The sequence below is a fragment of the Lepidochelys kempii genome, chromosome 5 (assembly GCF_965140285.1).
Source record: "Lepidochelys kempii isolate rLepKem1 chromosome 5, rLepKem1.hap1, whole genome shotgun sequence".
NCBI lineage: Eukaryota > Metazoa > Chordata > Testudines > Cheloniidae > Lepidochelys > Lepidochelys kempii.
Window position 1 is genome coordinate 72,062,794 of NC_136384.1, and position 21,235 is coordinate 72,084,028.

General features: G+C 39.3%; 1 protein-coding gene across 9 annotated transcripts in view; it reads left to right on the forward strand.

The window, feature by feature from the left end:
• Window positions 1-16,124, forward strand: part of APC (APC regulator of Wnt signaling pathway) — a 189,215-nt gene extending 173,091 nt beyond the window's left edge. For all 9 annotated transcript variants that reach the window (XM_073344697.2, XM_073344696.2, XM_073344701.2 and 6 more), the window contains 3 exons: window positions 2,966-3,082; window positions 7,355-7,569; window positions 8,685-16,124. In XM_073344697.2, the coding sequence (XP_073200798.1) occupies window positions 2,966-3,082; window positions 7,355-7,569; window positions 8,685-15,258 (6,906 nt within the window). In that variant the 3' untranslated portion in view covers window positions 15,259-16,124. The remainder of the gene's footprint in view (window positions 1-2,965; window positions 3,083-7,354; window positions 7,570-8,684) is intronic.
• Window positions 16,125-21,235: the final 5,111 nt, after the last annotated feature.

Here is a 21,235-nt window from a genome sequence, read left to right on the forward strand (position 1 = left end):
CAAAACTGCATGCAGTACAAGTGATATAAAGGTCACCTTTATGCTTCTGATCTTGGGGCCATTGAATAGAAGTCTGATTTCCTGGGATAAGTTAGAGCTGCCTAAGTGCTTGTTTAGCTGGCTGCTAAGGAACTGAAATTGCAGCTGGGGATCAGTGCAATATAGGGGACAGCATGGTCAGGTCTCCTGTCCTCTTAGACTTCCCCTATGCCAACAGCAAGTGAATGGTGGTATAGAGGCCTCCACTGCAAAGAATAAATCCCCCTTGCACTGGACTGGGTGATTCTCCGAGCATCAGATATGCAGGCTCTGTGGCCAGAACCAGCTACCAATTTGTTACGAAGTCGCCATGCTGCACCAAAGTATCTAGCCTAATGTTTTTTACCAGATAAAGAAACAAATTTAGTTAATACAAGTTTTTTAAATAACTCTTTTAAAGCAAGTGGTACAAGTGATCCTGGGCATTAGACCAGTAAGCCTTATTTCGGTACCATGAAAACTGTTGGATAATTAAAAATAGAATTATAAACCACCTAGATGAAATATGATAGGAACAAATGAGCATGACCTTTAGAAGGGAAAATTCTATTTATCTGCTGTTTTGTTGATACACTTGAAGAATTATAAGGAGAAAGAAGTTCTGGTAGATAGAATTAATTTAGACTGTTAAGAAACCTTTGACAAAGTTCCTTACAAGCTATTACTATTAAAGAAACTAAGTAATTGTAGATGAGAAAGTGGCTGAGACAATAAAGGGTAACAATAAGATGTCCCCTGATTTTATTTTAAGACAGGGGATCAGATGCCAATGTCTGCAGATAACACAGAAATATTTAGGTTAGTCAAGACTAGAGCAGACTGTGAGGATATTCAGAAGTAGCTAACAAAAGTAAGAATGGGCAGCATGATGAAATTCTGTATTGACAAATGCATTGGAAGAAATATTTTAAAATCTTCATACACTTTTAGGTTTTTAATTAACTGAAGCCATTCAGGGCAGAGGGAAAGTGCTGGTCACACTGTGGGGACTTCTCAGTACACAGCAATGGTTAAAAGACCAAACAAAATTTTAGAAGATAGAAAATAATATTGAAACTATTAAAATGCCCTCACCTAATATACTAAATTTATCTTTGGTCAGCCTATGGGAGAGGATAAAATTGCAGAAATATAAGGTGACCAGAGATGGGTGAGGAAAATCCTTAGAGGTCTAGAAAGACTTCAGTAGAAAGAGAAACTGAAAAGACAGGGACTATTCAGTTTAGAAAGGAGACTGGTGAGAGGACATGAGAGAGGTATAATAAAATAATGAATGGTATAAAGAAGATAAATTAGGCACTCCTATTTACCCTAATAGAAGAACAAGAGAACAGTCAATGAAACTGAAAAATAACAAATTAAAAACTGCACATAATTACCTCTAGGATTTGTTGTCATAAAATATCACTGAGGCCAAGAACTTTGCAAGACTCAAAAATGGATTACACACACATGGATAAAAAGAACATCCTTGTGCTTCCTCCTTTTCCTTCTTACTACCTGGGCACAAGTAGGGAGGCACTGAGAACACAAGAGAGGCAGCCTCTGGCAACTGGATGGAGCAGTTACATCACAAATCCTGCTTAGCTCTTGCATTTGTGGGAAGGAGCATGCTCAGTTGCTTTGTGGGGATGGTGCATGTACAATTTAGTCACACAGGAGTTGTGAGGGGATGGAGCATACTCTGCGAGAATGGTGCATGCGCAGCCTGGTCAGCACTAGGAGCTGTGAAAGGTTCAAGCATGCTCAAAGAGGATGGAATCTTCAGAGATTTTAGCTGATACTCAGTAGAGACTCATTCGAGTTTATGTGTGAACTGTGATTTTTCAAAGGTTTATAACTTGGCCACAGTCAAATGAATTTTCACATGGACAGCAAAAAGGCACATCTCTGTCACATAGGCCATCCCTAGCCAAATTTCAGGTCCCCTGCACTAAAGCATGGGGACTTTTTCCCCCGAAGAATAGTTCACCAGAATTTTTTTTAACATGGAAAAACGTTATTTTCCCTACTCTTATTCTCAATAATAGCTGTACCATTTTGGCTGAACCCACCCCAAGAATTTCAACCTGAGGCAGACACCCATCATGGAAAATTTGAGACCAAACAGTGTTTTGAAAGTTAAAAGTAACTGAAAATAGGGTCTTAAACTGGGAAATGTTGGGCAACCATAATAGGCAGTGCTACTAGCCCTGCTTACAATAAGGGATATAAATTATCATGCTTCAGGGCATAACTATGTATTAATTGATAGGGTTAGTTTGTTCCATAATTGTCCACTATGGGGTGGTTTTGGGGTTTTTTTGGCATGTTTCTCTGAAGCATCTGGTACAAGCTGGTCTCAGAGATAGGATGCTGAACTAGATGGATTGTTGGTCTAATATTGTATGCCCATTCGTAGTTTGGGGATATTATATTAAAATGTAGTATTTTTCACTTCTAGAACTTTGCATCAGAAGACCTCAAAGAGCTGTATAAACATTAATAAATTTAGCTACACTACAGCTATATGAGGTAGAGAAATATTATCCTGTTTTTACAAATGGAGAAACTGAAGAAAAGGGAATTTAAGCATATCAGTGAGGTTACACAAGAAGGCTATAAAGAGGCAAGAATAGAACTAAGGTCTTGAGTCCCAGTCTAATTTCTCAACCGCTAGACTATCCTTCCCCACAAAATACACACACACACACACACACACACACACACACAGATATCACACACACAGATATCAAGCTTGGTATTTGCATGTGAGCCTAAGACAGACATCAAAACAAAAGCAAACCTAAGGTACAGCCTTGGAGAAAGTGCAATTATTAATGGAATACATACTTGTTCTTGGCATCCAGAGGTTATTAATGGAGTGATGATAATCTAGTAAAGAATTAAATATATCGATACATTATTTTCCTTTTACATTTTGCAGGTTATTGCAAGTGTTTTGAGGAATTTGTCCTGGCGAGCAGATGTAAACAGTAAAAAGACTTTGCGTGAAGTTGGAAGTGTGAAAGCATTGATGGAATGTGCTTTGGAAGTTAAAAAGGTAAAGGTTTTAAAGGACTATTGTGTGATATATTTTCAAGAAACTGTATGAATGTTTCCTATTCTTTTGTAAGCAACAGAAAAAGTATTGCTACTCTTTTTGACCAAAGTGGATATCCAATATTTGGAGTATTGCGGGTTGTTTCCATTAGGAGGAAGAATTGATGATAGAGTGAGTTACTACTTTGGTGCAATCCTGATTATTTACAAAAAATGTACACAAATTTCTGTTTCCCTAAACACAGTTAGAATCAAACTGGAAGCAGTTTGTTTGCTCATGTTTCTAAGTCTCTCTCAAGCAAGCACCATTGCCCAAAAAGCTCCCTCTCTTCACTTTCTCTCAGGACCATGTTTTCAGTTCTTCTCTTGCTGTCTACTTGGAGTATTTGGCTGCTTCTCTCTGCCTGCTCTCTGGATGCTTTTGGGGACTTCTGATCACAGGCACACGCACCTCCATCAAATGATACTCAGCAAAACCCCTCCAACTGCATAGCTCAGTTTTCAACCAGCTTTGCTTGTAGTTTGTGTTTTTGGTGACGATCGTTTCAGCTATATTATTCCAAAAAGGAGCTTAGCTGTTTCCTACATTTATCCTGAATGAAGGGTGACTGTCGTGCCTGCTGGCTTCAACAAAGTTTCAGCCAGCCTCCATCAAAATAGTATGATATTTCTTTCTTCTCAGTTAAGCAAGACAAGCTAAAATAAACATTTGCTATTCCCTTAAAATTACTACCCTGTGTGCTTTACCACTACTACTAAAATATGGCATGAATACTGTATATTTATAAGTTATTTGTAATTTAGACTTTAAATCACTAGAAGGAGATATTGTCGTGTTAAAAACATCACTGGTCAGATACAAATAATTGTTAATTTTCTGTCAGGACTACCATTACTATTTAAAAGATAGAGGGAAGGCTAGTTTGTTGAATTTTAGATTACTTATGCTGAATTACAAATTCATCTCTGTATACTTTAGAGTAAGGATGTAAGGAGCAAATGCTGTCTAAAATAGTCTCATCCAGTGGTTCTCTGCCTTTTCCATTCCAGGACCTTGTCAAGACCCCCTCCCATTTTACAATGTGGGAAGGGCAGGGTGGTTGCGACCCCTGACATCTGTTCAGAACCATGCTGGGAGTTTTGACCCCTGGGGTTGAGAATCCATGCATATCTTGCCCTTGAAGAGAAAATCATTCAGAGCAAGCTGATGCTGATCAGAGGCTTATTTGTTAAGGGAAATCTTTGTCTTCTCTGAGATCAAACAAGTGATCCAAAACTTTGCTACCATGAAAGCCGTATTGGGGAAGAGGAACTGCTGATCTTGAGTGCTCATTTCCTCACATAAAATAGTGAAATGTGTGCATTGTTGGGCTTACCTTTAATTAAGTTCACAGCTTTTACAGCCTCATAAAGTACAATTTTCATTTCTTCTGGCAATCTTCTGTGCCTTCAAAGCTTCATGATTATTTACATAGTGTCCAAATGGCTTGTGGTGGAATAGATAGGATTTTAATCATTAGTCTATGCATGTGTTTTCCTGTCATATCTCAGAAACCTTCAGTGCAAATAACAAAAAAGCAAAGCCAATTCAACCCAGTTGTGAGAACTAACTGTAGGAAGGCTTCAAACACTTTTCTTCCCATATCTCGTGTACTGAGTTGGACAGAAAAACAGGAAGTACTCATGTAGGAATCCTTTCTACTCATGCTGGACAAATATTAAAAATTGGGCAGAAGAAGATACATTGGTAGTTTCTTCTAGTTGTATTAAGTACAGGGTCTCCTAAATTTTCAGAATGGCGATTCCCAAATATTTGCAGCCATGTCATGAATAGACAATAGCTGACTAGATCATTGGAGAAGGGAGTTGCTTTGACTAACTGGCAGCAACTGATCCCACAAACACAAAGTACAGTCACTGCTTCCCTACTTGCGAGGCTTGGCAGCTTTCACTATTTAGTGATTCCAAGTAAGATGACCAGCAGACTTTTTTTAGTGGTGTTGCTGTTTAATAAGTCTTCTGATTTCTCTGAAGAATTCAATGGATGTAAAGATAGTAGGGCTGTCAAGCAATTAAAAAAGTTAATTGCGATTAATGGCACTGTTGAACAATAATAGAATACCATTTATTTAAATATTTTGGACGCTTGCTACATTTTCAAATATATTGATTTCAAGTACAACACAGAATATAAAGTGTACACTGTTCACTTTATATTTATTTTTGATTACAAGTATTCACTGTAAAAAAACAAAAGAAATAGTATTTTTCAATTCACGTAATACAAATACTGTAATGCAGTCTCTTTATCATGAAAGTTGAACTTACAAATGTAGAATTATGTGCAAAAAAACTGCATTCAAAAATAAAACAAGGTAAAATTTTAGAACCTGCAAATCTACTCAGTCCTACTTCTTGTTCAGCCAATTGCTCAGACAGATAAGTTTGTTTACATTTGCAGGAGATAATGCTGCCTGCTTCTTGTTTACAATGTCACCTGAAAGTGAGAACAGGCATTCCCATGGCACTGTTGTAGCCAGCATCACAAGATATTTACGTGCCAGATAAGGTAAAGATTCATATGTCCCTTCGTGCTTCAACCACCATTCCAGTGGACATGCGTCCATGCTGATGACGGGTTCTGCTCGAGAACAATCTAAAACAGTGAAGACCAACACATATTCATTTTCATCCTCTGAGTCAGATGTCACCAGCAGAAGGTTGATTTTCTTTTTTGGTGGTTTGAGTCCTGTAGTTTCCGCATCGGAGTGTTGCTCTTTTAAGACTTCTGAAAGCATGCTCCACACCTCCTCCCTCTCAGATTTTGGAAGACACTTCAGATCCTTAAACCATGAGTTGAGTGCCGTAGCTATCTTTAGAAATCTCACATTGGTAGTTTCTTTGCGTTTTGTCAAATCTGCAGTGAAAGTGTTCTTAAAATGAACAACATGTGCTGGGTCATCATCCGAGACTGCTACAACATGAAATATATGGCAGAATGCAGGTAAAACAGAGCAGGAGAGATACAATTCTCCCCCAAGGAGTTCAGTCACTAATTTAATTAACACATTATTTTTTTAATGAGCGTCATCAGCATGGAAGCACTTCCAGTGGCCGAAGCATGAAGAGGCATATGAATCTTTAGCACATCTGGCACGTAAATACCTTGTGCCATGTGAACGCTTGTTCTCATTTTCAGGTGACATTGTGATAAAGAAGTGGGCAGCATTATCTCCTATATATGTAAATAAACTTGTTTCTCTTAATGATTGGCTGAACAAGCAATAGGACTGAGTGGAGTTGTAGGCTCTAAAGTTTTACATTGTTTTCTTTTGAGTGCAGTTATGTAACAAAAAAGCCTACATTTGTAAGTTGTGCTTTCATGATTAAGAGATTGCACTACAGTACTTACATGAGGTGAATTGAAAAATACTATTTCTTTTGTTTCATTTTTACAGTGTAAATATTTGTAATAAAAAAATAAATATAAAGTGAGCCCTGTACACTTTGTATTCTGTGTTGTAATTGAAATCGATATATTTGAAAATAGAAAAACATCCTAAGATATTTAATAAATTTCAATTGGTATTCTATTGTTTAACAGTTAATTGTGATTGAGAGCCCTACCAGAATCCTTTGCCAGCTACTTCAACAACTCTTTTGAAGAACTGTGGTAGAGGACCAACATTCTGGTGCATATTTTGGTCTGAATCTGTTTGACAAAAAAGTTAGATTGCTAGCAGCGGACCAACAGAAGAAGGTGAAAAAGAGAAGGTAGTTGCAACTTCTCAGCTCCCTGGCTCCATGTAACAGTGCAGGCAGTATGCACTGTAATCAAATTAATTCCCTTTTTTAGTGAAAAGCTGGAGACATAGAGGTAGCTTCAGGAAGACAGAAAGCAAAACATTGGGTGCACCTGAATGTAGCTAAAGGATGAATTCCATGACAAAAATTCCAAATTTTGTAGCAAATTGGAAAAATGCCAGATTCCATAGCTACTGAATTACATAATTCACGGGCCTTAATTGAGATCAGTGAGGCAGTTCACACCTCTTAGAGCTGTTGTTTCAGGCTATCTGCAGATTCAGGCAGGCATCACTGAATCGGTTTATGTTTTGTTCACATTTTCAAGGTTATCTTTGCAACCATTAGAGTTAGAAAATGGGAGAAAGATGGCGACCTCCCTGAAACCTGTTTGTGAATCTCCCAGAGGCTCATGGCCAACATATTGAAAACCCCTGGTCTAATTGTGTCATTTTCACTCTTGTCATAGGAATCCACCCTTAAAAGTGTATTGAGTGCCTTATGGAATTTGTCAGCTCATTGCACTGAGAATAAAGCTGATATATGTTCTGTGGATGGTGCTCTGGCCTTTTTAGTTGGCACATTGACTTACCGAAGCCAAACAAATACTTTAGCCATCATTGAAAGTGGAGGAGGAATACTACGGAATGTTTCTAGCTTGATTGCTACAAATGAGGATCACAGGTAAATGCACCATCTGATTTTACAAGAAACAAGCATCATGTTTTTCTGAAAATCTGAAATCTGTAGCAGAAATTTATTTACAAGAGAATTCACAAAGAAGTGTTCTCACGTGACTATATATACCAAATAAGTATCGTAATCAAGGTTGATTTTATTTTTAAAGGCTTTGGTGAGGAAAACCATCCATTTAGATAGTAATAGTCTATGAAAAGGTAAATGCAGTATCCAGAGGTGAAAGTAAGCCGCTCCAGTCCGGTATGGTATACCAATAAGAAAGTGGCCGCTGGTACACAGCTTACCGTACCGGCAGGGCTGCTGATGCAAGGGCGTGGGTGGCAAAAAGGGGCAGCTGCCCCGGGGCCCGGCAATTTAAAGGGCTTGGGGCTCTGGCCGCTGCCGGGAGCCCCGAGCCTTTTAAATCATTGGGCCCTGGGGCAGCTGCCCCTTTTGCCTCCCCTGCCCCACTAGCATCAGCGGCCCTGCCAGTATGGTCGGCTGTGTACCAGTGGCCACTTTCTTATTGGTACACCATACCATGCCAGCAGCTAAAGCCCCGGGCCCTGTAAATCACCGCCAGAGCCCCAGGCGGCGTAGGCCGCACAGCACTGAAGGGCTGGCTGGAGGAGTCTGGCCCCGGCCTTTCTGCTCGAGGCTCTTGCCCCTTCCAGGGGCCCAGAGCCGCCACCCCCACACACCTTGCCCAGGACCCCTGCCACCCTGCATACTGGTAAGTCCTTTAAGTTACTTTCATCCCTGGCAGTATCAGTTTTGCTTGTTAAATGCTGAATAGTAACATTAGTGTCTCCTGCAAAGATAGGTTTTCATCCATCTGGTCAGTCAGAGGAAACGACTGGGAAAAGACTGACATAGAAGAAGGTGGTAGGGGAGGGGGAAAAAAACCAATGAAGTGATAACTGCTTTAAGAAATTGCTTGATAATCAGACTGTAATTTAGGAAAAGTAACACACTTTTGTGCTGCAGAAATCATATTAATTATCTTGATTAAGGACAAAATTTGGCTACAGCCTTGATAGGTTTTTGTTTGTCTTGTTGAAATGCTACTTATTGATTTTTTTTCTTTTTTCTTTTTTTTGCTTTCAATTTCTTAATTCCAGGCAAATCTTGAGAGAGAACAGCTGCTTACAAACGTTGTTACAGCATTTGAAGTCACACAGCTTGACAATAGTCAGTAATGCATGTGGGACCCTGTGGAACCTCTCTGCACGAAATGCAAAGGACCAGGAAGCATTGTGGGACATGGGAGCAGTTAGCATGCTCAAAAACCTCATTCATTCAAAGCACAAAATGATAGCTATGGGCAGTGCTGCAGCTTTAAGGAATCTGATGGCAAATAGGCCTGCAAAGTATAAGGATGCCAATATTATGTCTCCAGGCTCAAGCTTACCCTCTCTTCATGTTAGAAAGCAAAAGGCACTGGAAGCAGAGTTAGATGCTCAGCATTTGTCTGAGACTTTTGACAACATTGATAATTTAAGCCCCAAAACATCTCACCGTAATAAGCAGAGACATAAGCAAAATCTGTATAGCGAATATGTTTTGGATTCTAGTCGACATGATGATGGAATTTGCAGGACCGAGAGTTTTAATACAAGTAACGTGACTGTACTTTCACCATATTTAAATACTACAGTGTTGCCTGGCTCCTCTTCCTCCAATAGAGGAAATATAGAAAACTCTCGATCTGAAAAGGACAGAAGTGTGGACAGAGAGAGAACAATGGGATTAGGCAACTATCACCCAGCTACAGAAAATGCTGGGAACGCCTCTAAGCGAATAGGAATGCAGATCTCTACTGCTGCAGCTCAGATTGCCAAAGTAATGGAAGAAGTAACGAATATGCATATTCCACAAGAAGACAGAAGTTCTGGATCCACAGCTGAAATGCACTGCTTGACAGAAGACAGGAATGCATTAAGAAGAACATCCACTGCCCATGCCCATTCGAACACTTATAACTTTCCTAAACCCGAGAATTCAAACAGGGCATGTCCTGTGCCTTATGCAAAAATGGAATATACGAGAGCTTCAAATGACAGCTTAAATAGCGTCAGTAGTAGTGATGGCTATGGTAAAAGAGGTCAAATGAAACCTTCCATTGAGTCTTACTCTGAAGATGATGAAAGTAAATTTTGCAGTTATGGACAATATCCAGCTGATTTAGCTCACAAGATACATAGCGCAAATCATATGGATGACAATGATGGAGAACTGGACACTCCAATCAATTACAGTCTTAAATATTCAGATGAACAGTTGAATTCTGGAAGGCAAAGCCCCTCACAGAATGAAAGATGGGCAAGACCTAAACATATAATAGAAGATGAAATAAAACAAAATGAACAAAGGCAGTCAAGAAGTCAAAGTACAACCTATCCTGGATATACTGAAGGTGGTGATGATAATCACATGAAATACCAGTCACCTTTTGGCCAGCAAGATCTTTTCAGATCAAGAGGATCCAACAGTTCAGAACAAAACAGAGTAGGCACTACTCATGGGATGAATCAGAAAGTAAACCAGTCCTTGTGCCAGGTTGATGATTACGATGATGATAAGCCAACCAACTACAGTGAGCGTTACTCTGAGGGGGAACAACATGAAGATGAAGAAGACAGACCAACTATTTACAGTATAAAGTACAGTGAAGAGGAGCACCATGTAGATCAACCTATTGATTATAGTCTGAAATACTCAACAGAAGTTCCTTCCTCTTCTCAGAAACCATCTTTTTCTTTTTCAAAGAGTTCGTCAGTACAAAGCACTAAAACTGATCATATCTCATCAAGTAGTGGGAACACATCAACCCCTTCAGCTAGCTCAAAGAGACAGAACCAGCTTCATCCAAGTGCTGCACAGAGAGGGGGTCATGCTCAGAAGCCTGCCTCCTGTAAGAGTCCTTCCATCAACCAGGAAACTATACAGACTTATTGTGTGGAAGATACACCAATATGTTTTTCAAGATGTAGCTCTTTGTCATCTTTGTCCTCGGCTGAAGATGAAATAGGGCGTGATCAAGCCACACGTGTAACAGATGCCAGTAACACACTGCAGATAGCAGAACTGAAAGACAATAGTGTCACTCTGTCAACTGAAGGTGCAGTTAGTGAAGTCCCATCAACATCACAACATATTAGAACAAAATCCAATAGACTTCAGGCTTCTAGTTTATCTCCTTCTGATTCATCTAGACATAAAGCTGTTGAATTTTCTTCAGGTGCCAAATCTCCTTCAAAAAGTGGTGCTCAGACTCCTAAAAGTCCACCAGAACATTACGTACAGGAGACTCCACTCATGTTTAGCAGATGTACTTCTGTAAGTTCCTTGGATAGTTTTGAAAGCCGTTCCATTGCTAGCTCTGTTCAAAGTGAGCCTTGCAGCGGAATGGTAAGTGGTATTATAAGCCCCAGTGATCTTCCAGATAGCCCTGGACAAACAATGCCTCCAAGTAGAAGTAAAACCCCACCCCCTGCTCAAGCAGTTCCAGTAAAGAGAGAAACAGCTAAAGGTAAAGTACCCAATGTTGAAAAGAGAGAGTCTGGTTCTAGACAAGCAGCTGTAAACGCAGCTGTTCAAAGAGTTCAGGTATTGCCAGATGCTGATACATTGTTACATTTTGCTACCGAAAGTACACCAGATGGATTTTCTTGTTCCTCCAGCCTAAGTGCTCTGAGTCTTGATGAACCATTTATTCAGAAAGATGTAGAGTTGAGAATAATGCCTCCTGTTCATGAAAATGAAGCAGAACCTGAACAGCCAGAAGATACAAAGGATAACCAAGAGAAGAAAGCAGAGAAGCCTACTGAAACAGAAAAGGATATACTAGATGATTCTGATGATGATGATATTGAAATATTAGAAGAATGTATTATTTCTGCTATGCCAACAAAATCTTCACGCAAAGCCAAAAAGCTTTCTCAAACAACTGCTTCAAAAATACCTCCTCCTGTAGCCAGGAAGCCAAGCCATTTGCCAGTGTACAAACTCCTCCCTTCCCAAAATAGATTGCAGTCTCAAAAGCATGTTAGTTTTACACCTGGAGATGATATGCCACGTGTGTATTGTGTTGAAGGTACACCAATAAATTTTTCAACAGCTACATCTCTGAGTGATCTCACAATAGAATCACCACCAAATGAGTTGGCCAATGTGGAGAATGTGGGTACAAGGGCAGAATCAGGTGAATTTGAAAAGAGAGATACCATTCCTACCGAAGGTAGAAGTACAGATGATGCTCAAAGAGGGAAAGACTCAACTGTGTCTAACTCAGGATTGGATGATGACAAAACAGAAGAAGGTGACATTCTTGCAGAGTGCATTAACTCTGCTATGCCAAAGGGAAAAAGCCACAAGCCTTTCAGGGTAAAAAAGATAATGGATCAGATTCAACAAGCGTCAGCATCTTCGTCTGTAAGTGGTAAAAACCAACCAGAAGGTGAGAAAAAGAAGCTAACATCTCCAGTAAAGCCTATGCCTCAAAGTAATGAGTACAGAGCTCGCTTAAGAAAAAACACAGAGCCAAGAAGTAATTTTAGTAGTGAAAGAACCTGTTCAGACAACAAAGATACAAAGAAACAGAACTTCAAAAATAACTCGAGAGACTTCAATGATAAACTTCCAAATAATGAGGAACGTGTAAGAGGAAGCTTTGCATTTGATTCCCCTCATCATTACACACCTATTGAGGGGACTCCTTATTGTTTTTCACGGAATGACTCACTAAGTTCACTAGACTTTGATGATGATGATGTTGACCTTTCTAGGGAGAAGGCTGAATTAAGAAAAGGAAAAGAAACTAAGGAAACAGAAACCAAAGCTTGCACTGATACAGAACAGACTTCAAATCAGCAGTCAACTAGTCGGACACAAGGTCAAAAACATCCAACAGGCAGAAGTCAGCTTAAAACTTTGATGCAGAAGCAAACCCCTTTCCCTCAACCATCCAAAGATATCCCGGACAGAGGCGCAGCTATGGATGAGAAAATGCAGAATTTTGCTATTGAAAATACTCCCGTTTGTTTTTCTCGCAATTCATCTTTGAGTTCGCTCAGTGATATTGATCAAGAAAACAACAACAACAAAGAAAGTGAAACTACAAAACGAACTGAACCTCCTGATTCACAGATAGAATCCAGTAGACCACAGGCCTCTGGTTATGCACCCAAATCATTTCATGTTGAAGATACACCTGTGTGTTTTTCTAGAAACAGTTCTCTTAGTTCTCTTAGTATTGACTCAGAAGATGACCTTTTGCAGGAATGCATTAGTTCTGCCATGCCTAAAAAGAAAAAGCCCTCAAGAGTCAAGAGTGAAAGTGAAAAGAATAGTTCCAGAAACATGGGTGGTATATTGGCAGAAGACCTGACACTAGATTTGAGAGATATAAAGAGGCCTGATTCAGAGCATGGTTTCTCACCTGATTCAGAGAATTTTGATTGGAAAGCTATTCAAGAAGGTGCAAATTCTATAGTTAGCAGCTTACACCAAGCTGCTGCTGCTGCTTCACTGTCTAGACAAGCTTCATCAGACTCTGATTCCATCCTTTCACTAAAATCTGGAATTTCTTTAGGGTCACCGTTTCATCTTACTCCAGACCAAGAAGAAAAACCCTTTACTAGTAATAAAGGTCCGAGAATTATTAAGCCAGGGGAGAAAAGTACATTGGAAACTAAAAAAGTAGAGTCGGAAAATAAAGGAATCAAAGGAGGAAAGAAAGTGTATAAAAGTATGATTACAGGAAAAGTTCGCTCTAATTCAGAAGTTTCAAGCCAGTTGAAGCAGCCCCAGCAAACAAATATGCCTTCAATCTCACGAGGTAGGACAATGATTCACATTCCAGGGGTTCGAAATAGCTCTTCCAGTACAAGTCCAGTTTCAAAAAAAGGGCCCCCACTCAAGAACACAGCCTCCAAAAGTCCCAATGAAGGCCAGAGTTCGACTAGTTCCCCGAGAGGAGCCAAGTCATCAGTGAAATCAGAGCCAAGTCCTATAACCAGGCAGCCATCTCAACAGGGTGGGTCAAGTAAAGGACCTTCTAGGTCAGGATCTAGAGATTCCACTCCTTCTAGACCTCAACAGCAGCCATTAAGCAGACCTCTGCAGTCTCCAGGTCGAAGCTCAATTTCCCCAGGCAGAAACGGTATAAGCCCTCCTAATAAACTGTCTCAACTGCCAAGGACTTCATCTCCCAGTACAGCTTCAACTAAGTCCTCGGGTTCAGGACGAATGTCATACACGTCACCAGGCAGACAGATGAGCCAGCAAAACCTTGCAAAACAAACAGGGTTACCCAAAAGTGCTAGTGGTATTCCCAGAAGTGAGTCTGCCTCAAAAGGTTTGAACCAAATTCTTAGTAGTAGTGGCTCAAACAAAAAGGTTGAACTATCTAGAATGTCATCCACAAAATCCAGTGGAAGTGAATCTGACAGATCAGAGAGACCTGTTCTAGTGCGCCAGTCAACTTTTATTAAAGAAGCTCCAAGTCCAACTCTACGAAGGAAATTAGAAGAGTCAGCTTCATTTGAATCTTTGTCTCCTTCTAGACCCGATTCTCCCACCCGATCCCAAATACAGACCCCAGTTTTAAGTCCATCACTTCCTGATATGTCCTTATCTTCTCATTCAACTGTACAGGCTAGTGGTTGGCGAAAATTACCTCCTAATCTTAACCCTTCTGTAGAATATAATGATGGGAGACCAGCAAAACGTCATGATATAGCTCGCTCTCATTCTGAGAGTCCATCTAGGCTGCCAATCAATAGATCAGGAACATGGAAGCGTGAGCACAGTAAGCATTCTTCATCGCTTCCTCGTGTTAGCACTTGGCGTAGAACTGGAAGTTCTTCCTCAATTCTGTCTGCTTCTTCAGAATCCAGTGAAAAGGCAAAAAGTGAAGATGAAAAGCAACATGGAAGTTCTTTTTCTGGGTACATACAAACTAAAGAAAATCAAGTACCAGCAAAAGGGACGTGGAGAAAGATAAAGGAAAATGAAATTTCTCAGATAATGAGTAATCCTTCTCATAATTCCTCTTCAGATGCTACAAATGGTGCTGATTCAAAAACTTTAATTTACCAGATGGCACCTGCTGTCTCTAAGACTGAGGATGTGTGGGTGAGGATTGAAGACTGCCCTATTAATAATCCTAGATCTGGACGATCACCTACTGGAAATACTCCCCCAGTTATTGACAGTGTTTTAGAGAAGGGGAATGCGAATGGTAAAGATTCTAAAGATATTCAGGGAAAACAAAATGCAGGGAATGGAAATGTTCCTGTTCGCACAATGGGTTTAGAAAATCGCCTGAATTCATTCATTCAGATAGACAGCCCAGATAAGAAGGGAACTGAAACAAAACCTGTGCTGAGTAATCCTGTTCCTGCACCAGAGACCAATGAAAGCATTATTAATGAACGTACACCATTCAGTTCCAGCAGCTCAAGCAAACACAGTTCACCTAGTGGAGCTGTTGCAGCAAGAGTGACTCCTTTCAACTACAATCCAAGTCCACGAAAGAGCAGTGCAGACAACAGTTCTGCTCGACCATCACAGATACCAACACCAGTAAATAACAGCACAAAGAAACGAGATTCAAAGACTGAAAATACAGACTCTAGTGGAACTCAGAGTCCTAAACGTCATTCTGGGTCTTACCTGGTGACTTCTGTTTAAATAAATTAAAAAAAAAACTGATGTATTATTTACAAGTGCTATGTAGAAATTTTGTTTCAAATGAAACTTTAAAAGACTGGGGATTGGGGTTTTTTGTTTGTTTTTGTAAATAGGTTTGATTCCTGTAGAGGGTCCTTGTTCTGGAAGCCATATTTGATAGTATACTTTGTCTTCACTGGTAATATTTTGGAGGGATACCTGATTGATAGTTTGGAATAAAATCGCTACAAGCAAGTATATTTGTACAGTATGTTTTACATGTATTTAATTAGCATCCCATCCCATGATCCTTTAAATATTGCTTGTCTTGAAATAATGAACACTTACAGATAGAGATGATACAATTATATTGCTGTTTCAATCATTTCTAGATTACAAACTGACTAAACTACATCAGGGAAAAATTGGTGGTATTTATGCAAAAAATATACTCCGTTTTGGTATTTGTGAATCCATCTAACCCTATAATTAATCATGTGGCTGTGAAATTCACAGTAATATGGTTTCTGCTGAACAAGCTTTCCCAGCCTGCTTTTTTGCATGAATGGAAATGATGGTTCATTTTCTGAAGTAATGATTAACATTTCTGTGGTCACATAATGTGCATAGATAGCTATGGTGTAACAATTTACACTTTCTTTGTGTTCTGCAAAAAAGGAAATCTGTGTCACTGTAAAACCTTGAACAGAATTATTTTACCTGAACTAGATTTTATCTGAAAGTAGATAGAATTTTTGCTATGCTGTAACTTGTTGTATATTCTGGTATTTGAGGTGAGATGGCTGCTCTTTTATTAATGAGACATGGATGATGTCTCAACAGAAACTAAAATGAACATTTCAGAATAAATTATTACTGTATGTAAATCTTGTTGTGTGTTACTTCTGCACTGCTGAAGAAATCAATATTTCATTTTGAGATGTCACCTTAAAATATGTTGTATAATGCACTTAGACTTAAAGCCTGATCAAGCATGTCTTAGACACGCCTCATGCTCTCTGACTTTTATCCTCCCATTGATCAATGGTTTGTTATAAATGTATGTAAGGATTGCAAGATCAGGCCCTAGGTCTTCTGTACTCTATTTGCAGTTGACAGACTTTCACACATCTCAGGTGCGTAAAAAGACTAAAGGCAGAGTATGTCTAGGAGCCAAGAAGTGTAGTTGTTTCACAACTGCATAGCCTGGAATATTGTGTGTATAACATGGAGATTTTTTTTTTTAAAGTATGGTTACTACTTTTCTTTTTTTTTAATTGGGAAAATATGAAATTGGGAGTGTGACAACTTTTTATTCTGATTTCAAACTTCCATACATTTTGGATTTATTTGAAAAAATTAAGAGGCGGAGGGAATAAGCTCTAGGATATTAAATCTTCAGTGTCATGGTAAAAAATCAGATTTGTTCCTAAACTGTGATATTCAATGCCTGAAGCCTTTTGAAGTGAAATGAGCTTTGGTTTAAAGTAGAGATGCTCATTAAACTGTTTCTGAAGGAAATCCTCAGATAAAATAACAGTAAGTCCTCTGCACAAATGTATCAACATGTTTTTGCACAATTGATCAAACCAGGAGTAGCAAGTCAGCTTTTCTGAAACTTAACTGGTTTTTGTTATTACAAAGTCATCAATCTAACTACTGGTACCAGCATTCACGATCTCCTGACATCAAATGCCTAGGGGTGAGGCACTCATACAAACATGTCAGTTTAACAGCATATGAGAGAATTGTACTGAGTATTTGGCATCCATAGCCGTTGCACTTGATCTAGTGTTGAAATTAATCTATTTTTCTCTTCAATTTTGAATATTTATGACCTGTAGCATTTCAAAACATATGAGTCACTGCAGACAAAGCATTCCCATTAAAGTCAATCTAGGCTACACTGAATGCAGACTCCAAAAGCCCTCTATGAAGGAGAAAATGTTTTAATTCGCTATTTTCTACTTTCTCTCCCTTCCCATTTGTTTGCTGTAACATTCCTAGAGATATTATTTATGTAGAAGTGTTGGTGAATGTAGTAATAAATAATTCCTTACATTTCAATAATACGCTAAATGTGAAGTTTCAAAATACTAATTCTCACAACACCTCTGTGAGATAAGTACTATTCTCATTTTTCAGATAAAGAAATGAAGGTACAAAGAGAGGTTAAATGACTTGCTCAAGTCACACAGGAAGTCTTAGAATAAAACCCAGAATTTCCAGTCTAGTATTTTAGCTGCAAGACCACATTTCATATCAAGGATGCAATTTTTGTGTCTGTCTTTTAATCAAGTAAGGTATATCAAAGCATACCACAATCGTACAGGAGGTTCAGTTTACACTAGCCCAGTGTCTGATTCCTGTTAAATTAAATCTCATCCATATCATGAAACTAATTAACATTAAATGTGTGTATATCTAAATATACATTATGTTCAGCATCCATTATCTATGGACCCATGAAGGATTCAAGCGCACACTCTGGTTTCAAGGGGTTAACTCTAGCCTCACTTCCTCTTCCCTTGTACAGCTCAGCTATAAAAACAGCTCCTGGAGAGAAAAAAAAATTCAGAAATCAGGCTGTGGGAAGTACATCCAGATGCTAGACAAATGCCAGATTGGGGAATTTTATTATGTATGTTCTGCTTAATGGTAACCTGTTTTGATGCATATTACTCTAGATTTACTCTTGTTCATTACTGTTTTATTTCTGCTGAGCCATCCAGCAGCTTACTAGAGATTTAAAGTGGAACCCATGTTGCCAGAATTTAAGAAGTTCACAGGTGGTGTTGGAAAATTAAACTTCATAGCCAAACGTGTGCAGTGAATAGGATTTGAGAATTTTTCACCTTTGCCTCTGGATCTTATAAACTGTACAGGAGGGAGAACAAACTTAGTTCACAAATGAATGAATGTTTGCTTGTCACATGTGGGCCATGAAACTGCAGAATATTTTGTCTGCTAAATTGACCACTGAGTTCCTTCTTACTCATTCTAGAATTTTCCTATCTAGTTTTTCCCCAGATGAGGGAAAGGAAAATGGAGACAACCAAAAGGATAATGAACATATGTCTCTTGTGGTGAGACTTTATTAGCTGGTGTCTCTATGCATCTTTGCCTAACATGTGACATTTCAGACCTATCTGCCATAGACATTGAGGCAGCAAAAAAAATTCAGTTTCTGCATGATCACCCTCAGCTGGTGAGAGGAAGTCTTCCAGAGGTAAGCAGTCCAAAAACAGAGTTGGCAGAACTAATACTAAGAATCCAACTTACTGTGTAGATGTTTCCCTTCCTTTTTTATTTTGTGCAGTCCTGCTTGCAAAAGCCTTTGTCATGGTCAGAGCTGAGGTGGAGGGTCCTATCCTATTGGCAAAGCCTCACATTTATAAAGAAAAAAACACAGTAAAAGTTCCCACTGTCCTGCTAGTAAAGAAAGTCTAGTTTGTGTGTCCTGAGTTAATTTGTTTGTGGTTAGTTTTTCAGAGAAAAAATTCCTTCCCTAATGAAGACAATATTACCCACTGGATGGACATTCCAATGGTGAAAGGTCAACTGATAGCTTCTCTTGTTACTTGATGCCACCATCTACTGTTTGTTCTCAGCCAGGGCTTTCACTGAACAGTCTGAGTTCTTTATTCCCTACCAGGAGACCACATCTAAAGGTCCCAAGGAGACTCTCCTTCTGTAGCTGGTTTCATGTACTGTTGTATGTGGGATGCCTTGCATGATTCCAACTGTATGACTTGTGATTGTGTCAGGATTTTCACTTACAACCTTCACTCTTGTGTGTTAATTAAATGCAAGCGCACAGTTCATCTGTTTATTTTGAAGTCCCAAAAAAGGTCACAATGCTCTTAAGAACAAAAGGTCTCAGTGAATATAAATGTGTATTGCTGATGTCCATGTTTCCTAAAGTCACCCTTGCCCTGCCAAGGTTCAGTCTACAAGATGTGCTGCCACCTTGTAGAAGAAGGTGGGTAATCCCCCTCTAGAACAGATTTGCAAAGATCCAGTTTGGTCTCTTATAATTTCCAAACCATGCTGAATGTAGGTACTTATGGCTCTGCAGCATTCAGGGGAACTGTTTCCTGCCTGACAAAGAATCTTTTTGCTTGTGGCTGTGGGATTGCTATAAAGATCCCAGGAAGACCCAGCGAGAGCTTGTGAAATTGGCTCCTGTGCAGAGGGCCAGCCCAATGCTTATACACCAATTAACTATCTCTTAAACACTATTTTGAGATTTTTAATGGGATTTAAGTGCATAAGCTTTATGCTGGCTCTCTGCACAGAGACAAGTTTCAAATTCATAGAACATCAAAGTTGGAAGGGACCTCAGGAGGTCATCTAGTCCAATCCCCAGTCTTTTTGGCCCCAGATCCTTAAATGGCCCCCTCAAGGATTGAGCTCATAACCCTGGGTTTAGAAGGCCAATGCTCAAACCACTGAGCTATCCCTCCCCCATCAAAAAATGTTATGTCTCTTTTTAAACAAGCTCCATCCACAACAACCTTTCCTTTGGTTTTCTTTTGCTTCTGCTTGAGACTCATTCTTGTTGCTGATGTCCTACCTCTGTAATGTATCCTTCCTTCAACAGTATTTGAGTGTATTTTGTTTAACATTCTAATTCTGGATTTAGTCTTGCTATGCAAAACTTACTTATTACTTGCGGTATTATATAAAATTTCTTTTGATTGCATCTTGTCAGAGCGGAACTTTTTTCTTTTCTAGCATTTACTTAGGTCCAGTGTCTGTCTCCTTTGTCAGTATTGTGATTTAATTGCAAAGACAGTTACTGATGAGGCACTTAAGGAGATGCCAGAGGATAACTGAATTGATGCTTAAACAGGCCATTTGGTTTCATTTGTGGTTATTTGTATCCTATTCAAACATAGAATCTTAGAAATGTGGGGCTGGAAGGGACCCCGAGAAGTAATCCAGTCCAGTTCCCTGTGCTGTGACAGGACAAAGTAAACTTAGACCATCCCTGACAGGTGTTTGTCCAACCAGGTTTCAAAAACCTCCAGTGAAGTTTTTCCTCATGTCTTGCTTAAATCTCCTTTGCTGTGGATTAAGCCCAGTACTTCTTGTCCTACCTTCAGTGGACATGGAGAACAATTGATCACTGTCCTCATTATAACATCCCTTAACATATTTGAAGACAGCAGGTCCCCCCCTCCCCTCAGTCTTCTTTTCTCAAGACTAAACTTGCCCAGTTTTTTAAATCTTTCCTCGTAGGTCAGGTTTTCTAAACCTTTTATTATTTTTGTACCTCCCTTCTAGACTATCTCCAATTTGTCCCCATCTTTCCTAAAGTGTGGCACTCAGAATTGGACACAGTACTCCAGCTGGGTTCTCACCAGCGCTAAATAGAGCGGGACAATTACCTCCTATGTCTTACATACTGCACTCCTGCTAATACACCCCAGAATGATATTATCCTTTTTCATAGTTGAATTACATTGTTGACTCATATTCAATTTGTGTTCCACTATAACCCCACAAATCCCTTTCAGCAGTACTAGCTATTTATTTACCATTTTGTAGTTGTGTGCTTGATTTTTCCTTCTGAAGTGAAGTACTTTGCATGTGTCTTTACTGAATTTTGTCTTGTTGACTTCAGACCAATTCTCCAATTTGTCAAGGTGGTTTTGAATTCTTATGCTGTCCTCCAAAGTGCTTGTAACCTCTCCGAGTGTGGTGTCGTCTGAAAATTTTATAAGCATACTCTCCACTCCATTATCCAAGTCATTAATGAAAATATTGAATAATACTGGACCCAGGACTGACACCTGCAGTACCCACTAGATATGCCCTCCGCGTCTGACAGAGAACCATTGATAACTACACTCTGACTACAGTCCTGCAACCAGTTGTGCCCTCCCCCTTATAGTAATTTCATCTAGACTATTTCTCTAGTATGCTTATGAGAATGTCACGTGGGACTGTGTCAAAAGCCTTACTAAAATCAATATATATCACATCATCTGCT